Source organism: Dreissena polymorpha, chromosome 4 (genome assembly GCF_020536995.1).
Source record: "Dreissena polymorpha isolate Duluth1 chromosome 4, UMN_Dpol_1.0, whole genome shotgun sequence".
NCBI classification, from domain to species: Eukaryota; Metazoa; Mollusca; class Bivalvia; order Myida; family Dreissenidae; genus Dreissena; species Dreissena polymorpha.
The window spans coordinates 8,457,293-8,480,828 of NC_068358.1; the positions used below are offsets into that span (position 1 = coordinate 8,457,293).

The 23,536-nt window shown below is 36.0% G+C and overlaps 1 protein-coding gene across 1 annotated transcript; it reads right to left on the minus strand.

The window, feature by feature from the left end:
• Positions 1-5,012: 5,012 nt before the first annotated feature.
• LOC127877578 (mitotic-spindle organizing protein 1-like) lies at positions 5,013-16,691 on the minus strand. The gene is made up of 3 exons (XM_052423557.1): positions 16,550-16,691; positions 11,230-11,375; positions 5,013-5,726 (listed from the first exon to the last, which is right to left on the minus strand). Exons 1-3 carry the CDS (start codon positions 16,599-16,601, stop codon positions 5,700-5,702), a joined length of 225 nt encoding a protein of 74 aa, XP_052279517.1. The 5' UTR covers positions 16,602-16,691; the 3' UTR covers positions 5,013-5,699.
• Between the last annotated feature and the right edge of the window lie 6,845 nt (positions 16,692-23,536).

Genomic DNA, 23,536 nt, shown 5'->3' on the forward strand with positions numbered 1-23,536 from the left:
TGACCATGGTTCTTGAAGGCTTTACCTGAAGGCGATGCAATTGTTTTTAGCTCATCTATTTTTTGAAGAAAAAAAAGAGCTATTGTCATGATCACCTTGGTGTCGGCGTCCGGTTAAGTTTTGTGTTTAGGTCCACTTTTCTCAAAAAGTATCAATGCTATTGCATTCAAACTTGGAACACTTAATTACTATCATGAGGGGACTGGGCAGGCAAAGTTAGATAACTCTGGCATGCATTTTGACAGAATAATGTGCCCTTTTTATACTTAGACAATTGACAATTTGGTTAAGTTTCGTGTTTAGGTCCATTTTATTCCTTAAGTATCAAAGCTATTGCTTTCATACTTGCAACACTTACTAACTATCTTAAGGGGACTGTACAGGCAATATTATGTAACTCTGACTGGCACTTTGACAGAATTATGGGCCCTTTATATTTAGAAATTGAAAATTTGATTTAAATTTTGTGTTTTGGTCCACTTTACCCCTAAAGTATCATAGATATTGCTTTCATACTTGGAACACTCTCAAACTATCATAAGGGGACAGTAAAGTACAAGTTGCATAACTATGGTTGTCATTTTGACGGAATTATGGCCTTTTTTGACTTAGTAACTTTGAATATATGGTTAAATTTTGTGTTTAGATCCACTTCACTTCTAAAGTATCAAGGCTATTGCTTTCAAACTTCAAATACTTTCATGCTATCATGAGGGTACTGTACCTGGCAAGTTGAATTTTACCTTGACCTTTAAATGACCTTGACTATCAAGATCAAATTATTAAATTTTGCTAAAATTGTCATAACTTCTTTATTTATGATTAGATTTGATTGATACTTTGACATAACAACTCTTACCTGACATACCACAATAGACTCCACCCAAACAATCACCCACGCCCCCCCCCACCCCCAAAAGAAATATTTGTTTTTTCATTTTTTTTTTAAGATCATCTAATAAATGACTTCACTCTCACACTATACTCCCCCCCCCAATTTTCTTTTAAACATGGTTAAAAAATAAAAAATATTTTGCTTATTTTTTTTATGTTTGAAATACCGTCCAACCATCCCACCCCATTTTTTTTTTGTTGCATTTTTTCCCCTATTTTTGGAATATAATGTAACAAGTAGTAGTAGTAGTAGTAGTAGTAGTAGTAGTAGTAGTAGTAGTAGTAGAAGTAGAAGTAGTAGTAGTAGTAGTAGTAGTAGAAGTAGTAGTAGTAGCAGCAGCAGCAGCAGCAGCAGCCGTAGTAGTAGTAGTAGTAGTATGCATTACAAAAATGCAGTTAGCCTTACATTTGGTAAAATTTAAATATATTACAAGGGAGGCAAATTTGTAACAATAAATTTAAACTTATTGCACTTGTTTCCCCTGTAGTGTATTACCTCCCCTGTCCTGCTTATATTTATATTAATCAACAAAATAAAACATTAACACAATATTTAATATACAAAATATACAAAAAATCTCATATTTTGATAATATTTTTACTGATCCACTGTATTTTACTAAAAGGATGATGTTTCATTGGACTGATAATTATAGATTTAGGATTACAGACCAGTTGCTTCAGTAATATTGTTCAGAGTGTGCCCTGTTGGCTGCGTATGCATTCTTGAATTATCATTCAAAAACCATTTTACTATTTCGGGTCACCGTGACCTATTGACCTCAAAATCAATAGGGGTCATCTGCGAGTCATGATCAATGTACCTATGAAGTTTCATGATCCTAGGCCCAAGCGTTCTTGAGTTATCATATGACAACCACCTGGTGGACGGACGTACCAACCGACCTACCGACATGAGCAAAGCAATATACCCCCTCTTCTTAGAAGGGGGGCATAATAAATGACCACACACCCACACTATACACCCCTCTCCACCCCACCCCTCCCTCTTTTGTGATTGAAGTATTGAGATAGGTCCCTTCACCTTTAAAAGAAAAAAGATGAGTGGTCTGCACCCGCAAGGCGGTGCTCTTGTTTAAACGTGCAGTGATAAGTGAGTGTGACCTCGGCCTTCACATATGGGACAAATATTGCTGTCAAAACTAACAGTGATCATTTGAGAAGATTATTCAAAATTGGATTGTTCAAGTTCACAAAGATTTATAATATATTCATTTGACCTTGATCTGCAAATGTGCCTGAGCTAGAGGCACGGGCATTGAACACGGTTCTGATTAACAAACATTTTTGGCAAGTTGACCTTGTGACAAAGTTTCAGTCAAGGCAAGCTGAAATAAGGATTATAATTATGCCATATAGTTGAACATTTGAACTGTATGCCATGGACCTTAGAAATATGGACATAGGTGTTGCAAATGACACAAGGTCTGCATAATATTGATAAGGTTTAGCACGTTTTGTTTAAAGTGCATATTTAATGACTTAAAAACAGAATTGCCACTCTGTTTCACCAATATGCCCATTTTTAACCTATGACCTAGACCTTTGAGCTAGGAACTGGTGTATGTGAACTGTATATGAAATGGTGTTACCTCACAGTTCTCTTTTGTGTCACATTATTTTTAAATTGAATAAAAAGATAAAGTTGCAGTACAAATATGATATTTGTTCCATTTAAGACCAGTAAGTTTGATGAGGACCTTTCAGCTAGTTTAACTCATTTATGCCTAGTGGACTCTCCCATCCTTCCAAATTTGATCAATTTATTTCCAAAATTAGGGATGTCTAATATATTTATTTCTATATTTAGAATATTTCTTACAGAAATGCATTTAAGCAAACAGCGCGGACCCAGATGGGACGCAGCATCATGCCGCTTCTCATCTGGTTAGCTGTTTGCCAAGGCTTTTTTTCTAGACGCTAGGCATAAATGGGTTAAGACGCATAAATGGGTTAAGACGCATAATAAATGTTGTATTAAAATACCCTCATTAATGGTAAGCTACAGAGAATATTTTGGCATGTTCAGATATACAAGTGCTCTGCTAATGCCTCCTTTGTTGAAGCTGCATAAAACTCAATATATAGTCTTAATAATACTCAATATTGTTATGTAAAATGATCAGTTGCTTGATGCAAACACTTTATCATGCAATGACAATACAACAAAATTTATTAACCAGGTTTTCGGAAGGAAAAAACTGGTTATTAGATTGGCGAATGTCGGCCGGCGGGCGGGCTGGCGAAACAAGCTTGTCCGAGCCATAACTTTGTCGTTCATTGTGAGATTTTAAAATCATTTGGCACATTTGTTCACCATCATTGGACAGTGTGTCACGCGAAAGAATTACGTCGATATCTCCAAGGTCAAGGTCACACTTTGAATTCAAATGTCAAAAATGGCCATAAATGAGCTTGTCTGGGCCATAACTATGTCGTTTATTGTGAGATTTTAAAATCATTTGGCACATTTGTTCACCATCATTAGACGGTGTGTCACGCGAAAGAATTACGTCAATATCTCCAAGGTAAAGGTTGGCACGACTAAAAATATATTGATTTTGAAACAAGGGGGTAACTATGAACAATCAGTAACAATGCACATTTTGAGTTTGAGTTGTCTCCCTTAATCAGACTTTTTTCAAATCGAAATCAAGGTTGCCACAAGTAAAAATAGATTGAATTTGAAACAAGGGGGGTAACAATGCATATTTGGAATTGTCTCCCTTTATCAGACTTTTTTAAAATTGAAAACCTGGTTTTGTGACAATTTTGTCACTTGTTTGAAATCATGCTTTGCAAAACAGAATATGATAATCAAAGCTATGGAAATGTTAGCCATAAAGAGCCTTGTAATCATACTCGTAACAAGATTCCATGGTCTGAAACATTTCACTCTATGTTATTTCTTAAACACAGTCTTTTATCAGTTTTTATAACAAAACAAGAGTGCCAAACTCACAAGATACGACCGTTTGAAGGTTATGGACACCATGCTAAGTGCTTGAAATGCACTAAGTTACGTAGTGACCTAGTTTTTGACCTGGCATGACCCATTTTTGAACTTGACCTAGATATCATTTAGACACAACTTCTGACCAAATTTGGAGAATATCGGATGAAAACTATTTCAATTAGAGAGGGGACACCATGCTAAATCCTTGAAATGCACTAAGTGACCCTGTGACCTAGTTTTTGACCTGACATTACCCATATTCGAACCTGACCTAGATATTGTCTAGATACAACTTCTAACCAAATTTGGTGAAGATCGGATGAAAACTATTTCAATTAGAGAGCGGCCACCATGCTAAATGCATGAAATGTACTAAGTGACCTCATGACCTTGTTTTTGACCCGGCATGACCAATATTTTAACTTGACAAAGATATCATTTAGACACAACTTCTGACCAAATTTGGTGAAGATCGGATGAAAACTACTTTAATTAGAATGCAGGCACCATGCTAAATCCTTGAAATGCACTAAGTGACCCCGTGACCTAGTTTTTGACCCGGCATGACCCATATTTGACCTTGATTCAGATATTGTCTACATAAACTTCTGACCAAATTTGGTGAAGATCGGATGAAAACTACTTCAATTAGAGAGCGGACACCATGCTAAATGCTTGAAATGCACTAAGTGACCTTGTGATCTAGTTTTTAACCTGACATGACCCATAATTCAACTTGACCTAGAAATCATTTAGGCACAACTTCTGACCAAATTTGGTGACGATCTGATGAAAACTACTTCAATTAGAGAGCGGACACCATGCTAAATCCTTGAAATGCACTAAGTTACCCAATGTCCAATGACCTAGTTTTTGACCCGGCATGACCCATATTCCAACTTGACCTAGATATTGTCTAGATACAACTTCTGACCAAGTTTGTTATAGATCCGATGAAACTATTTGAATTAGAGAGCGGACACTGCTGTGGACGCCGCCGCCGCCCGTCCGCCCGCCCGCCAAGGTAAAACTATTATATGTCCCTTTTTGTCAAAAAGGGCGTATAAAAAGCATTCGTAAACAGGGGCTATGTATTAGCATTAAATTAAGGTAAAAAATTTGAAATAATGAAAAACAGAACTGCAAGCAAAAATAATTTATGTGCAATTTTTTTTCTAAAGCATCATAAAATCATAGAAAAAGGGCAAGTTTTCTATGAACTACCGGTAAAGCGGAAAAAAAGCTGTTACTGGCAGTACATTTTGTATTCCAAATAAAAAATAGTGGTTTTAACTAATATCAATTTAAGCACAATTTTTATTCAAGCTATGGTTCATTAAATTAATTTTCATACTTGTAACTTTTATTTATTTCATTCCAAACATTTTCACAGAGAACCTTCAGCTTAAATTTATTATTTCTACACAATTATTTCTCTCTTTTTAATATAATTTTGAGAACGTGCATACAATTACATGAATCTTTAAGATTTACGTGCATGAAAATATATTAATCTCAGATCAAGTTTACACCAAGTCACCTTATGTAATATCACAATATAAGAAATTATAATCATATGCAATAATTCCAATATTTCTGCTATTTCTCTTTACAAAACATACATGTAATATGTCAATTTCATTTCCATCCATAGATCCATATATTAATGTCTATCATTCAAGCTATTAAACACTTCAAACAGTACAGTTACTTTAGGACAAGGATCAATTAGGTAAAAGAGCCACACAAATCCTGAAGAATGATGAAATTGTCTTTGCCAACAACTGCAGATTAATGCACGCCCACCAATCTGGAACCTGGCTACACTTCAGCTGCCACTCTGATTAGAGTCATTCTGAAAAGATAAAAGAACGATCTTAATGGTTGCCATGGGAGGAAATTCTGGAATTTGTACATTTGCCCTCTGAGAAAAGGGGGTTAAATGCAATTAATGCATGTGAGTAAAGTATTGTCCCAGATTAGCCTGTGCAGTCTGCAAGGCTTATCTGGGACGACACTTTTCGCCTTTACAGGATATTTGTCAAGAAGTCTTTCTTTAAAAAAACAATTCAATTAAAGCGGAATATGTTGTCCCTGATTAGCCTGTGCTGACTCTGGTACAACACTTAAATAACGCACATGCATTAAACCCCTTTTTCACTGAATGAGGCTCATTTAATTTGAGATATACATTTTCCGTGTTTCCTTTCCAATGTAATTCAATTAAAAGCACATAAACACTCACAATCAACAAATATTTTGAACAATATTTTGAACTATCAAGTTAACACATAAAAAGCCTATGTTTCTTATAGGCGAGATTTTAATGCTAGATGTGGTCTTGTAACATAGATTTAACACGATACAAAATGCTCGTTTGTATTTTTGTGTGTCCCAATATATTCCATGTGATTTTCCAGCCACAACATCCAAACAGTCACGAGCGAACGTAAAATTGGCTTAGGGCAGCTTCTGAAGCATGATGTAGTTCTCTCTCATGAATTCGTCCTTCTTCTGGTGCTGCCTGAGGCCAGTCTCTCATGAATTCATCCTTCTTCTGGCGCTGCCTGAGGCCTGTCTCACATGAATTTGTCCTTCTTCCGACGCTGCCTGAGGCCAGTCTCTCATGAATTTGTCCTTCTTCCGGTGCTGCCTGAGGCCAGTCTCTCATGAATTTGTCCTTCTCCCGGTGCTGCCAGAGGCCAGTCTCTCATGAATTTGTCCTTCTTCCGGTGCTGCCTGAGGCCAGTCTCTAATGAATTCATCCTTCTTCCGGTGCTGCCTGATGCCCGTCTCTCATGAAATCATCCTTCTTCCGGCACTGCCTGAGGCCAGTCTCTCATGAATTCGTCCTCCTTCAGGCGCTGCCTGAGGCCAGTCTCTCATTAATTCGTCCTTCTTCCGGCGCTGCCTGAGGCCAGTCTCTCATGAATTCGTCCTTCTTCCGGTGCTGCCTGAGGCCAGTCACACGTTTGATAGTAAATGTTCGGAAAATCGTGGCTTGAAATTAACATGAAATATATCGACGCACAAAAAATTCAAATGAGCGTTTTATATCTCTTTAAATCTATGTTACCATACCACATCCAGCGTTGAATTTTTGACTATTTTTATAAGAAAACACTGATTGTGTATGGGTTAACTTCATTTTACGATATATTTGTTGATTTTGAGTATTTATGTTACTTTAATTAACAAAGGATAACGCTTGAAAATCATTGAAAATTTACACATTATTTACATTTAGTCGGTATGTACAATAAATTAGTAAGAAAATCTATAAACTGAAAATGATTTTGCACAATTTTCCACATTTTATGTGATATTCCAAATGGAATGATTGTTTATAAAATGAAATATGTTTGTATATGTCCTAAAAATGAGCGGCACAAAAAACAATCACGATGTTCATTTTGTTGACTAATGGATCATCATGCTAATTGCTCTATTTGCTCACAAATGCTAAGTGATAAGTACACACTACGTTAGGGTACAGTTCTGTATTTGAGTCATGTTCTGAGAAAACTGGGCATCATGCATGTGCCTAAAGTGTCGTCCCAGATTAGCCTTTGCAGTCCGCACAGGCTAATCAGGGAAGACACTTTCCGCTTTGATGACATTCTCTTCTTAGCAAAAATCCAATTTAGGCGGAAAGTGTCGTCCCTGATTAGACTGTGGGGACTGCACAGGCTAATCTGGGATCACACTTTACGCACATGCATTAAGCCCTGTTTTCTCAAAACAAGGCTCATTTCATCAGCAAAACAATAGAACAATGAATGTAATCATTGTGTATATCACATGATATTATACATTCAAAATGATTGGGATGTAGTCAAGTTATTAATTTATAATTACTATTTGAATACTGTAAGAACACTATAACATGCTAATACATGTATTTTACACACATCAATAAGGCAACAAAGAATTATATACCCAAATTAAATTCCTTCCCAATAAATGGGATACATTAAATGTGTTATATAACATAATTATAATAATCATTGATATTTGATTTTTTTTTTTTCTCATTTGCATCCAATAAGACATATTGTGCATTGTATATGGGGTATATGGAAACATTCAACCAATCATCTTAAAAAAGCAGACATCTTGTTTTATTTTATTTCAAATGCTGAAAAACAAACCATTAAAGAAAAATAAGAAATAAAACAACATGACTTTAAGAAGACATGAAATATGGAAATACCCAGCACCAATGACAACTTCACTAATACCAACAATGCCCTGTCACACTCAATTCCAAACAAACAGAGAAGTGATCTTTAATGTTGAAGATGAGTGATAATTTAACTTATGCAGAGAAGCAAACATTTATGAAATTATAATAATTAAAGTGATAGTTATATAAATATTATTTAGACAATAACACTTATCATCATTATTACAAATTCTCTAATAAAGAATAATTAACAAGATGTGTTTGTGAAACACAATGTCCCCCTATATGATGTTTGACCTTGAAGGATGACCTTGACCTTGTGAAGGATGACCTTGACCTTTCACCACTCAAAATGTGCAGCTCCATGAGATACACATGCATGCCAAATATCAAGTTGCTATCTTCAATATTGCAAAAGTATTCATAAAAAAAGCGATTTGGGACACATATATTTGACCTCTGACCTTGAAGGATGACCTTGACCTTTCACCACTCAAAATGTGCAGCTCCATGAGATGCACATGCATGCCAAATATCAAGTTGCTATCTTCAATATTGCAAAAGTATTTATAAAATAAGCGATTTGGGCCACATATATTTGACCTTTGACATTGAAGGATGACCTTGACCTTTCACCACTCAAAATGTGCAACTCCATGAGATACACATGCATGCCAAATATCAAGTTGCTATCTTCAATATTGCAAAAGTATTCATAAAATGAGCGTTTTTAGCCACATATATTTGACCTCTGACCTTGAAGGATGACCTTGACCTTTCACCACTCAAAATGTGCAGCTTCATGAGATACACATGCATGCCAAATATGAAGTTGCTATCTTCAATATAGCAAAAGTTATTGCAAAATGTTCAAGTTGGCGCAAACAGACCAACAGACAGACAGGGCAAAAACAATATGTCCCCCACTACTATAGTGGGGGACATAAAAATTATGGCAATTTTAAATGGTTTTATTTTGTTGTCACTTTATTCACTTTATTTTATCGGCAATATTGAGATGATTCGACATAATTTGTTATTGTAAACAAGGCCTTCATCTGAAACTTAAAATTCATTTTGTTCGCCATACAACCTTTTAACAAATTAAAACAAGAATATCAGTGAAACTGATGGATGCTCCCCCATGATGCGCTTTGGCAATCTATGTGTTAATAACCAACTAAAAAAATCTTCAATTAGCCACTGTGACCCCGACCTTGACCCCAGTGACCTCAAACCTCATCAAAAGGTAGAGGTCCATGCAAGGTACCTACATGCCAAATATGAAAGGGATTGATAAAGTATTGAAGGTTCTATGAGAAACTGTACCAAAAGTGTGACGGGAAAATCTATTATTAGCCTTGGTGACCTTGACCTTGACCCCAATGAACTTAAACCTCATCAAAAGGTAGAGGTCCATGCAAGGCACCTACATGCCAAATATGAAAGAGATCTGTAAAGTATTGAAGGTGCTATGAGAAACTGTAACAAAAGTGTGAAGGAAAAATATATTATTAGCCTCTGTGACCTTGACCCCAGTGACCTCAAACCTAATCAAAAGGTAGAGGTCCATGCAAGGTACCTACATGCCAAATATGAAAGAGATCGGTAAAGCATTGAAGGTACTATGAAAAACTGTACAAAAAAATGTGACGGAAAATTCTTTATAAGCCTTGGTGACCTTGACCCTAGTGACCTCAAACCTCATCAAAAGGTAGAGGTCCATGCAAGGTAACTACATGCCAAATATGACAGAGATCGGTAGTAAAGTATTGAAGGTGCTATGAGAAACAGTTACTGTAAAAAAAAGTGTGACAGAAAAAGTATATTACATGTGTGTATTAGCCTCTGTGACCTTGACCCCAGTGACCTCAAACCTCATCAAAAGGTAGAGGCCCATGCAAGGTACCTACATGCCAAATATGAAAGAGATCGGTAAAGTATTGAAGGAGACATGAGAAACGGTATCAAAAGTGTGACGGAAAAAGTATATTATTATTAGCCTCGGTGACCTTGACCCAGTGACCTCAAACCTCATCAAAGGTAGAGTTCCATGCAAGGTACCTACATGCCAAATATGAAAGAGATCGGTAAAGTATTGAAGGTGCTATGAGAAACTGTAAACAAAGTGTGATGGAAAAAGTATATTATTAGCCTCTGTGACCTTGACCCCAGTGACCTCAAACCTCATCAAAAGGTAGAGGTCCATGCAAGGTACCTACATGCCAAATAAATTATATGAAATAATTCAGTAAAGTATTAAAGGTGCTATGAGAAACAGTATATTATTAGCCTCGGTGACCTTGACCTTGACCCCAGTGACCTCAAACCTCATCAAAAGATCAAAAGGTAGAGGTCCATGCAAGGTACCTACATGCCAAATATGAAAGAGATCAGTAAAGTATTGAAGGTGCTATGAGAAATGGTTACAAATGTGTGACGGAAAAAGTATATTATTATTAGCCTCGGTGACCTTGACCCAGTGACCTCAAACCTCATCAAAAGGTAGAGGTCAATGCAAGGTACCTACATGCCAAATATGAAAGAGATCGGTTAAGTATTAAAGTTGCTATGAGAAACTGTAACAAAAGTGTGACCGAAGGAACGAAGTACGGAAGTAAGGAAGGAACTTCAAACTGGCAACTTATGCTCCCCAAAATTTTTCGGGGAGCATAAAAAAACAACTCCAAAAAGCATCGTAAATACAAAGTTCTAGATTCTTCGACATTGAATCAATAATCTATATGCAAATTTGATAACACAATCAAGTGAGCCCCCTGAAGCAATCTCAGTGCAACCTTACCTTTCCATTTACGCCTGTGAGTGCCCTGTTTTCTTTGTCCTCTTTCATTTTTGCATTTATTTCCTATTTTAGTTTAAAATCCACATAATTAAAAAATACTTTAAAACTCGGCAGTGATACTTGAACCTGGACACAAACATGACTGCTGAGACAGCTATGCTCAACATAATAAAATATGGGCAAATTACAAAGGAATGAGTGGATCACTGCAGATGAAGTGTCTTGCACAGAAAAGGTTCATTATGAACACATATTTGTATTTCCATTTAATAGCTCTAGAAAAGTGGAAATAATTTTTACAATTAAAGCATTAGAATATCTGTAGGCAATACAGAATTCAGAAGGTTTAATTTTAAGTTTACCACATACTTTTATTGCTGAGGACTCCTTGCGCAGTTCATTGAAGACGAGGGCTATTGCCTCTGGGTTGACTCCACTCTCACACAGCCGTACGACAGTGGCCAGTGTCTCCAGATCCAGGCCTGTGTTCAGTATGCGAGACATCTCCATCAATACTGAAAGTGACAGAACAACATGTCCAACACAATGAAAATTCAACATCACCATAGCATAGATTGGATTGTCTCAAAAACACAGTTGACAACAACAGAAGTGTATTTGATTTCAATTAAAATGTTTTTATTAGGGAAATGACACGCATGTGGGTAAGAACCAGACAACCATTTAGCTAAGTACATAGTCATTGAATGAAGCCAGGACATGCCTGCAAGCACAGGTCAATGTTAAACTAGGCTTGCTCAGATTCTTCATATTATGTTATACAGCAGGGCTGGTCAAGTTGTTGTATTTTTGGTATTAAGTAACTAGAACTGGTAGAACTTCTACTTTCCATCGATAAGAGGAGTACAGTGCTAGAGTTTCAATGATCTTGAGTTTGAGCGTTGCATATAAAAGAAGCGGTGACAATAAAATATTTGCAAATTGTGTAAAGCTTCAACAAATTGATAAGAAGTTTGCCATACCTGCCAAACCTAAAAATGGCGAAATGAAATAAGCAAACACATAACTTAATTAAAGGCCCCTTCTTCCCTGCACCCTTATCAATTTTAATTGTTGATTAGACTATTGCTGTTTTGGTAAATAGCTAATTTTAACTTTTTACTAGCTAGTTTTAAGAAGAAAAGAGAAGCTAGATTATTAGAGCAAAATAGAAGACAATGACCTCTCACTTGTCAATTTGTACAAGCAGATTCTTGATATGCTTGTCCTTCCTTATACCTGTAATTGCGTTGTCCTAGACAGTCAGACTACTATGCTTTATGCTTGTCCTTCCTTATACCTGTAACTGCATTGTCCTAGACAGTCGGGCTACAATGCTATATGCTTGTCCTTCCTTATACCTGTAATTGGGTTGTCCTAGACTGTCAGACTACTATGCTATATGCTTGTCCTTCCTTATACCTGTAACTGCATTGTCCTAGACAGTCGGGCTACAATGCTATATGCCTGTCCTTCCTTATACCTGTAATTGGGTTGTCCTAGACTGTCAGACTACTATGCTATATGCTTGTCCTTCCTTTATACCTGTAATTGGGTTGTCCAAGACTGTCAGACTACTATGCTATATGCTTGTCCTTCCTTATACCTGTAATTGGGTTGTCCTAGACTGTCAGACTACTATACTACATGTATATGCTTGTCCTTCCTTATACCTGTAATTGGGTTGTCCAAGACTGTCCGACTACTATGCTATATGCTTGTCCTTCCTTATACCTGTAATTGGGTTGTCCAAGACAGTCAGACTACTATGCTATAGGCTTGACCTTCCTTATACCTGTAATTGGGTTGTCCAAGACAGTCAGACTACTATGCTATAGGCTTGACCTTCCTTATACCTGTAATTGGGTTGTCCAAGACTGTCAGACTACTATGCTATATGCTTGTCCTTCCTTATACCTGTAATTGGGTTGTCCAAGACAGTCAGACTACTATGCCATATGCTTGTCCTTCCTTATACCTGTAATTGGGTTGTCCAAGACAGTCAGACTACTATGCTATAGGCTTGACCTTCCTTATACCTGTAATTGGGTAATGGTGAGAACTGCATTTCTTGACAAAAGTTTTTTTATGGGAATTACTTTATTAAATTTGTATTTTCGTTTTAGTATGCTTTATTTTGAATAAAATTACGTTTTTGGTTATTTTAATTGAGTAATAACTCAAATATGCTTGTTATCTATAGCCCTGAAAAGTGTGATAGTGTTAAACAAGAAGAAACATATTAACAGGTTATAAGTTGTTAAAAAGTTAAAACAATGTTTTGTGCATTGACTGCTGTACAATAGTCTTATTTATAAGACGCGCAAAGAATTTAGAGATACTTTTTATATGGGCTAAATTCTTTGGAACGTCTTATCTGTGAAGGACCCATTATGTGTTTGACACCAGAAAGTTTAAATTTTCATCAATTTGCGTAAAATTGCAAAATAACATTACCAACTCATTCAGTTTTAGTTCAGAAGTCCATTTTTACCTCAAATATCATCAAATTGAAATTAGAAAGGCATAAATTCTACAGTTAAACTTCTGCTTAAATCGCAACAATATCACTGACCTCTTGCCATATTATGAAACAGATTTAAATATCAACCAATCAGAAGAAGGCATTACAGTATAATTTTAATATCAACCAATCTGAAGAAGGCATTACAGTGTAATTTTATTTAACATGAGCTTTTAACACCGACTTTTACCTAACTAGATCTAGTATGCTCATCTTTGTCAATTTAATAAGGCTAAAGCATATGTTCAAAACTGATATGGTGCAGTTTCTATTCACTCTTCAAAGTTTCAGCCACTTTTTACGCATGTCTTTTTCGCACCTCTGTCAGTGTTGTTTTATGTACGATGATGTCCGGTAATCTTGTGCAGTTAAGGGTCAATTGGTTTAAAAACATGTTCTTTTGTTAATTGACAACATATTTTTTTTAATTTATTATGAAAATAAGAAGTTCATGTGCTTATTAACACAAAAATATCTGATTAATTCAGTGAAGAACTGTCCGATTTGATTTAAAAACAAACATGACTCGCCTCATTTTTGATCTATCACAGTGTCTGGTAATCTTGCACACTTGGTGTAATGACCTTATTTAGGCAAAATTGTAGACACATGGTGTCCAATTAGGGACAAATACACATTCCAGAAAATTATTTAAAAAATCAGTTTGTAAATCCTTTCAAATTTAATGTGGATAAATAGCTGTACTTCGGTTTCTTTGCTGATAGTGGTGGCATTGTGTTGACTGTAGCAAAAGAAACATTAAAATTTTAAGTTAATTGATTTCTAGCATGAACAAAATGTTTATGCATAGCAGGTTTAATTTTACCACGATCATGTTTCCAAAGTTTACAGAAAATATCAAAACTAGGCCATTGCGCATGCGGAGAACATACTGATCTGATATTGTGCAATGGAATGCTAAATTACACGTTGGATTTTTGAATTCTTAATTTAAAGTATGAAAACGCTAAAGACTGCAGGGAATTTGTGACTCATTTCGAATTTATCGTAAGTAGGTCAGTGTTTACAATACATGTACAATGTATAGGGATGTCGCAACAGGTGTTAAAATGTAATGATCAAATTTTATTATGCATGGAATACGTACCTTTTAAATCTGTTAATTCTTAAAAATGTGAAATTCCATCTTTCATTACTAAAGAAAATCATTCGTCGTCTGCGAAATTCGCAAACTGCGGAGTGCGCAAGATTACTGGACGCGCAAGATTACCGGATTTAACTTACAATCTACGTTACATAGGACGGTATACTGTACGATCTATAACAATGTTATTTATGTACAGCATAAAAATAAAAGATGTAATTTATTTCAGAACTTTTTAATTGTCACTTTAGAAAAAACAATGCTTAATTCATCCAGAAAAGTATAATAACATCGGTTTACTATGTAACGCTCTGCACCATAACAGACGCGCCCAAACTGTATTTGACGCCGTTTCTTCTTCCACATTTAAACCAGATGCTTTACATCGAGGCCATGTTATCGATTTATATCTAGACAGCGAGTGAATCGAGAGATATTGAAAATTTGAATATTGGTTGGATTTAAATTGCTCATGCGTGCAAAATTCAAAGTGTCATTACATAATTTTTACGGAACATTATTGAAAAATGAATTCTCTACACAGGTATGTAAATATTATTGCAATCCGTTGATATTAAGTGTCTGATATCGGGGCTTGAATGTTGCGCACCAAATCCTTGAGCAACAATACAGACTAAGAAGGAAAAATGTGCAACATTATTTGAATGCCTCCCCAGCTCCAAATATTACCGATATAAAAAGTAGCTTAATATTTGAGAGCGTCAACAAGTTGGACTAGCTGTACAACTGAGTAGTAGGCTGTTCCGAAGAAATGTCTTATGTATAAATTTGTTTTTTAAAGTTTTGTATGTCCAGATTTAGGTCTGGCTAGATTGAACTTTACCGGTACGCAGTGGTATACCCATACATGCCAGACGTCCCAATCTCGGCGGGACAGTCCAGCTTTTGGGCTCTTTGTCCCGGCATCCCGATATGAGACGATTTGTCCCGACATTCGTTAAAAACAATATAAGATCTATAAGTTCCCAAACAAAATCGCTTTTCGAGCTCTTTCTGGCTAAAACTTATCATCGCTTAACCCTTTATTGCCCCCAATTAACAACCCACTTCTACAACTCGAGTGCACCAGTGTTGTTTTTGACACCTTATCAGCGATTTATCAGCAACTTATTGATTTAATCAGCATTCACACCATGGTGTTTTTATGATAGGGGTTGCTAATTGTTATCGAAAGATGTATCGTACAGAAATTGACGCCGACTGCGTTTGTATTTCATGGCCCAATTAAGTCCAACGATACTTTTATCCTGTGTATTATACAACCTAAGGTAATAAATCCTGTCAAAACACCGATTTTGTACATCAAACAAATTGAATGATGACCAATATACATTGATGTTTCTCACAAATTACCTTTTGTTTCCGACTGATTTTCAGAAAATAGTTTGTACATATTGCATCAATCCAAATTTAGAGTCAATTTATGATTAGTTTAATAAGAACAGTGCTCGATGCACTCACATCATGTCACGCGATATACATATGTTCAAGGGGATATCCCTCTACCAATTGGATGTCAAATCGAGGCATATGGGGATAGCCCTCATTTTAATTTATGGAGTGTGTTTACTTCCGGAAAATGGAGAAAGTCTGTGTTCACGAAATTCTGAACACACATTTATCGTCAAGATTGGGCAGAAATTTAGAGTTTTTGTAAGTAACATACTGACTGTTGAGTATATAGAAAAGGTGGAATGATTGATCGTTTTAGTAGTCAATATAAATTGCCGCCTAAGAGTCTTTTGATGATTTTTGCTTTGGCAGACTCAGATTAATTCTGAACGCGAATTATTTCAGCTAATCGTTTTAGGTGTCCCGCTTTTTGGTAAAATGTCCCGACAATTGTTTACGGAAAGTCCCGATTTGGACCTGAAAAATTCTGGCATGCATGGGTATACCACTATCGACATAAAAAGGATTATAAGGTGTTACGTTAGTTGTTATGTGTTAAGGGTTAGGGTACGCTGTTTGATGTTAAGCGTTGCGTACCGGTAAAGTTCAATCGTTCCATAAGTTTTTTAAACATAAATTTACACAACCGTCCATGGTTTCCTTTGCGGAAGATGGCTTTGTTTTTCCAACGTCCGTCATGTTTGTTTATACAATTTTTAATGTGGTACTTGGAAATACCGGACACTACCAAAATTCTACCGTAATCAAGCAAAATTCTACTGGAATCTACCGGATACTATCCAAAATCTACCAAAATTTCATTGTGTACACACCGGTCTTACTGACAATAACATGGTGTCGTCACCATCTATGTATAGAATGCCAAATATAAAATAAAACGTTATACTTTGTATATATTATTATAAGTATCATAAAATTGACCAAAAATAATGAAATTCTATCAAATTTATTAATAACTCTCCAAAATCATCAGAAGACTCTCAATTGACGTCCTCGTTATGGTAGGATATTACAAAACAATATTGGATATATACTGTCTAAATGCAAACTATCAATTGAAAGTTAATGGATGTAAACAAACCGGTATGTGGGCTTTTCTCCAAATAGCTTGTTTAACGATTTTTATTAAGAATTTCTACTAGAACATAAAATACAGTTTGTATGCTGCTTTCGGCACTGTGAACTATGTTATTTAATAAGCCTGTGTTTTTGGCCAAATATTCGATGTTTTACGCATTTATTTACATGTTCATGCTACACGCAACGTGAAATTTTGGCACCAAAGTAAGACGTATTCAATGATTTATTCTTAAATATTAAGATATCAGCACAAACTTCAAGAAAAACTGTCTTTTGTGCACAAAAGCTTTTCGCAAATGTATTTCAATAATTTTACATATTTGAAAAATATGTCCAACACGTGTGCAAAACCCGTTTATCCTGCACCCTGTATATATTGTGATCTGAGCTTACAAGTAGCTTAAAATATATACACTTGATGACAAGGTAGTGAGTGAATTTAATGAGTAATTGAAATGTTTGTTTATTAAATTATTCACATGTTTTCTGATATCGGTACATATCTGAGGTTTATTTTGTACACTAAAAAGTAATATATTTTATCGATTTTCAAAGATTTGAGATGTCTATTTTTTCATATATAAATGAATAAAAAATTAACAAGGGCTGTTTGTAAAACATGCATGCCCCCATATGGGCTGTCCGTTGTAGAGGCAGCCATTGTGTGAATACGATTTTTGTCTATGTGACCTTGACCTTTGACCTAGTGACCTGAAAATCAATAGGGGTCATCTGCGAGTCACGATCAATGTACCTATGAAGTGTCATGATCCTAGGCAAAAGCGTTCTTGAGTTATCATCCGAAAATTATTTTAATATTTCGGGTCACCGTGACCTTGACCTTTGACCTTTTGACCTCAAAATCAATAGGGATCATCTGCAAGTCATGATCAATCTACCTATGAAGTTTCATGATCCTAGGCGTATGCGTTCTTGAGTTATCATCCGAAAACCATTTTACTATTTCGGGTCACTGTGACCTTGACCTTTGACCTTGTGACCTCAAAATCAATAGGGATCATCTGCAAGTCATGATCAATCTACCTATGAAGTTTCATGATCCTAGGCGTATGCGTTCTTGAGTTATCATCCGAAAACCATTTTACTATTTCGGGTCACTGTGACCTTGACCTTTGACCTTGTGACCTCAAAATCAATAGGGATCATCTGCAAGACATGATCAATCTACCTATGAAGTTTCATGATCCTAGGCGTATGCGTTCTTGAGTTATCATCCGAAAACCATTTTACTATTTCGGGTCACCGTGACCTTGACCTTTGACCTAGTGACCTCAAAATCAATAGGGGTCATCTGCAAGTCATGATCAATCTACCCATGAAGTTTCATGATCCTAGGCGTATGCGTTCTTGAGTTATCATTCAAAAACCATTTTACTATTTCGGGTCACCGTGACCTTGACCTTTGACCTAGTGACATCAAAATCAATAGGGGTCATCTGCGAGTCATGATCAATGTACCTATGTACCTATGAAGTTTCATGATCCTAGGCCCAAGCGTTCTTGAGTTATCGTCTGACAACCACCTGGTGGACAGACCGACAGACCGACCGACAGACCGACCGACATGAGCAAAGCAATATACCCCCTCTTCTTCGAAGGGGGGCATAACAACAGTAATGCTAGATAACTACAATCGAAGCGTGATACTATGCATAGTAACGGGAAGACATCTGTGTATTAATTGGAAGTACATAATTATGTTTGTTGAAGTGTCACATATTCCAAAGACCTATAGATAACATGTTATCTATAGGTCTTTGCATATTCTGAAAATATCATTTTTGATAATGCACAAACTATTAATAATGAAACATTTTCACATCTGCGAAATATTTTTTCACCTAGCGTGCTTATAAGTCATTAAATTACATCATGAAACGTAGAAATTTTATCACGTGGGCGTTCGTCCCAATTGTTGAATAACAACAAATCAGAACAAGAGGAAGCTGTCTATTAGCCGATATAAAACGATAATGCGCATACTATTTTGATGCTAACATTATTTTATTGCATTCATTTTTCTATGATATATTCCTGTTTTGCACGATTGCCGATAAATTGACAACGGGTAATTGTTTATAATGTTTTAAGTAAGTGAAACGTGATTCACGTGAAACATACAGTTTTAATTTATATTACGCACTGTTGCGGCATTTATGTAAATAAGCATTCTTTGTAAATTAATTGCAATAACCAATGAACTTATACACTTTACACTGATTTTAATGAAAAATAGCTTTCATAATTCTAAATTTATTATAATTCGATACCAGAAAATAAAAAATAATTCTTTAATATTAAATATAGTGAATTTTATTGTAAATATAACGAAGTAACCATTCAATATAGTAGATTCAGGAGTGGCATCAAATATTTATTTAAGGTGATTATCAATTATTAAATCAAATTTTCATAATTTTATATTAAATGAAAATTATGTAATTGGCTATATTACAGTGACTGTGTTTCTTTTTAAACTTTCAGAAAAAATGATATAATAAACATATATAAAAACCACCAGAAATAAACAGTTATCTAGTATTTTGTACATGGATGTTGCTCAAACGAGGAAAAATACGAAAATTGCTCATTTGATTAAAACTTGAATTGTGAGAGACAACATATACTTTGAAAATTATTGTGCTAATAAATGTTTAATTAGACATTTGATCTGACACCGGATGTTGTCAGCAGTATAATCTGAGCACAGTTTGTAGAGGAACACATTACGATGTTACACACCAAATATTAAACCTTAATTTTACTGATGCTTGTCTAATAAATGTCCGTTATGAAGCAACTAGATCACGGCACCTCGACAGAACGTTTGACAAAAAGAAGACTAGTATATAAAGCAAATACGAACATAAACGCATTATCAAGTCAGAACATTAACACTAGACCACAAATACCGGATAAAAAGCGATTATCACGATTGAACTCGTTATCAGCAAAGTTGGGATAAAACACCACGATTAGATCACTTGTATAGGACATGGTTTCAGCCGTTTTGCGGATCGTGATCCAGCATTGTTCTTGAGATCTTTACACATCTTAATAGAACGTGATATTTCTCAAGAATGCGATTCGTCGCGATGAAAACATTGTGAAGGTACGATTCCATACTTTGTGTGGCGCTTTGTTGCGATGCAATAAGGTTTTGTATGATAATTCATCAACTGTCCTATCCAAAACATGTTTTTGTTTGGAAAAAGTGCGATTCTACCTGACTTATCTACATTTAAAGCATTTTAAACTAGTAACTTTTGGGTTAGCGACATTTCGTGTATTCACATAGAAACCCGAGTTCAATTCCCACTCCCTACTTCACGTATGGTTGGTGGCCATAATACTGAACGGCTGAGGTTTCCTCTGGGTGCTCTGGTTCACCTCCACAGCGCAATATCACATTCTAATTTTAAAAGATTTTTAATAAAGAATTACATTGTATATTCAAAACCATCTATCGAAACAAAACAAATAAAACATCCATAAATACAATCTTTAATCCATTATTTACGGGAATATGTTCAAACCGACCGAGAGACGGACATGCAGACATAAAAACAGAGGGACCGAAACAGACAGACGGAAAGGCGGGCGTTAAGACAGACACAATGAGATTCGTACGGACAGATACTAGTAGTCTAAAATATCAAAAAGATAGACACACGGGCATATGGATCATTAGACAGACTAAGAGATAGGCCGATAAACAGACGGACAATCATACAGAAGGACCGATGAATAGACAGACATAAAAATTGATAGACAGACATATCGATGAACAGACAGACATACCGAAAGAATGACGAACGGTCAGACAAAGAGACGGAAATAAAAGCGGACAGTGAAACGAAAAACTAGATAGAAATACGGACAGAAATACGTGAGACGGAAAGACAGACCAGTCGGACAAACGGACTGAGAGACGAACATACACACCAAGCGACGGAAAACAGATCGACAGACAGACTGACCAATGTATAGACAGACCAAGAGACGAATAGACAGAGAGACGGACAGGCCGACAGAGAGACGTACAAACAGACAGACCGAGAGACGGAGAAACAGGAAGACCGAGAAACGGACAAACAGAAAGATCCATACCGGCAGGCACAGAGACAGACTGAGTGACGTACGCACAGAAAGACTCAGACTGAGGGAGAAAAAGACAGTAACAAGCAGAAAGACAAACAGTCAGATATATCGAGAGACGAACAGACAGAGATACGGAAAGACAGACTTATATAGACAGAGCAACTGCCAGATAAACCAAGAGAGAGACAAGGAGACGTACATACAGACAGACCTTGAGACTGACAGCTTTCTATTATGGAGCTTGAGGCCGACCAGAGACACCGAGAGTTGGACACACGGACAAGCAGAAAGACGGACAGACAGGCACCAACTAGCAAATAGACCGATCCACTGACATAAATACCGATGACAAGACAGACAAACCCAGAGAAGAAAAGTCAGACAGCCTGACAGACAAACCTAGAGAGTGTTAGACATACAGACTGATAATAGACAAAAAAGCGATGGACAGAAAACCGAGAGACAGAAAGACTAACCGAGACATGGACAGATAAACCGATAAAAAGACAAACTGACAGACAAGACAGACCGAGATTGACAGACCGAAAGGTAAAAATACAGATCGATAGACAGATACTTCGAGAGACGAAAAATCAAACAGATGGACATACAGACAGACAGACTGTCAGTCAGACGGGCACGCTGGCAGGAAGGCCGACCTACAGACAAAGATAAACAGTGACACACTACTACTACTACAACAACTACTACTACTACTACTACTACTACTACTACTTCTACTACTACTACTACTCCTACTACTACTACTACTTCTTCTTCTACTACTACTACTACAACTACTACTACTACTACTACAACTACTACTACTACTACTACTACTACTACTACTACAATACTACTACTACTACTACTACTCTACTACTACTACTACTACTACTCTACTACTACTACTACTACTACTACTACTACTACTACTACTACTACTACTACTACTACTACTACTACTACTACTACTACTATACTACAACTACTACTACTACTCTACTACTACTACTACTACTACTACTACTACTACTACTACTACTACTACTACTACTACTATACTACTTCTACTACTACTACTCTACTACAACTACTACTACTTCTACTACTTGATGATGATGATGATGATGATGATGATGATGATGATGATGATGATGATGATAATGATGATGATGCTGATGATGATGATGATGATGATGTTCCATTGTGTCCATGTAATGTTATATACCAAAGGTGTTATTTTAATAAATATAAACTAATTAGTGTAAAAAAACGGTATTTTAGATCTTGTCTTTTTTCGAATGGCACAGTCACATTTAATTGGACAAATATTAATTTTGAGTCAATAAATCATGCCCTGAAATTAATTGTCAATTGAAGAACACAATATAAAAAAGTGAAATTATATACAATTAGCTGGTCCTTTATTTAAGGCAAGTGACAAATTGCCAAAACAGTACAAAACAGCACAAAACAGCACAATACAAAACAACATACATAACACATCAAACAATAATGTTGGGGTCACCGCCTTGGAACGGTCAATGCAAAGCATTTGGGGGTTTAAACCAGTTTTGAGCGCTCAACCTCACATTTGGCCCAGCAATATTCATGATACATTTAAGTGTTAATAAAATTTAACCTCATAGCATTGCAACTCAAATTAAGCAATAATAAAAGAGAATTAAAACGCATTCAATTTAATTACCATTTAATTACTCAATGGTAGGAAAGAGACCAGAGCAACAGAGTTAAAACTTTTTGAGGGACGATGAAATGAAACTACTAACAAGTGTCAACTACATTGCTACTTTATAGAAAAGATTTAAGAATATAATATCATAAAGTTAATATTTCAGATCATAATCGCGTAAATACAGGAAGAAGCAGCACTAATGGGTGTTAAAGTTCAACATTACATAGCTTGGTTGTTTATGAGACTGCTAATAAATAATTTGGCAACATTGTCCAGTAGCTTCATACTTTGATTCAGTGTCAATTAGAAAAAGTGCTCTGTTGTGTAGCGGAACATTGACATTAGTTGATGCATGCAAACACTTAGGTTTCCAAGTCACACTGGATTAGTATGTTAATCGAGGCACGAAACTGTCTGCAGAAATTGCGCCAGTACAAAGTCTCAGCAATTAAGATGGTTACGTTGCATTATGGTCAGACCCGTACTGTCGCCCCAAAGACGGGCGAACGGCTAAAAACGGGCACTCGTAACTCGTAAAAGAAACACACTTGTCAGAACCACTGCCCTAAAGTACCCGGAAATCGCAAATAAGGTAAATATCATATAATATACTGTAGTAGTTTTACGAAAACGCGTTGTAATAAAACACGTGCATGTAGTATATCAAAAGCTTTGTAAATAAATGTCAAAAGTGTTATTGAACATTTCGTAG

Coding starts and splice junctions, on each gene's coding strand:
- LOC127877578 (XM_052423557.1), bottom strand. CDS start 16,601: ATGACGGACGTTGGAAAAACAAAGCCATCTTCCGCAAAGGAAACCATG. Junction 11,376..16,549: donor CGCAAAGGAAACCATGGACG/GTTGTGTAAATT, acceptor TGTCACTTTCAG/TATTGATGGAGATGTCTCGC. Junction 5,727..11,229: donor AGGAGTCCTCAGCAATAAAA/GTATGTGGTAAA, acceptor TTATCTTTTCAG/AATGACTCTAATCAGAGTGG.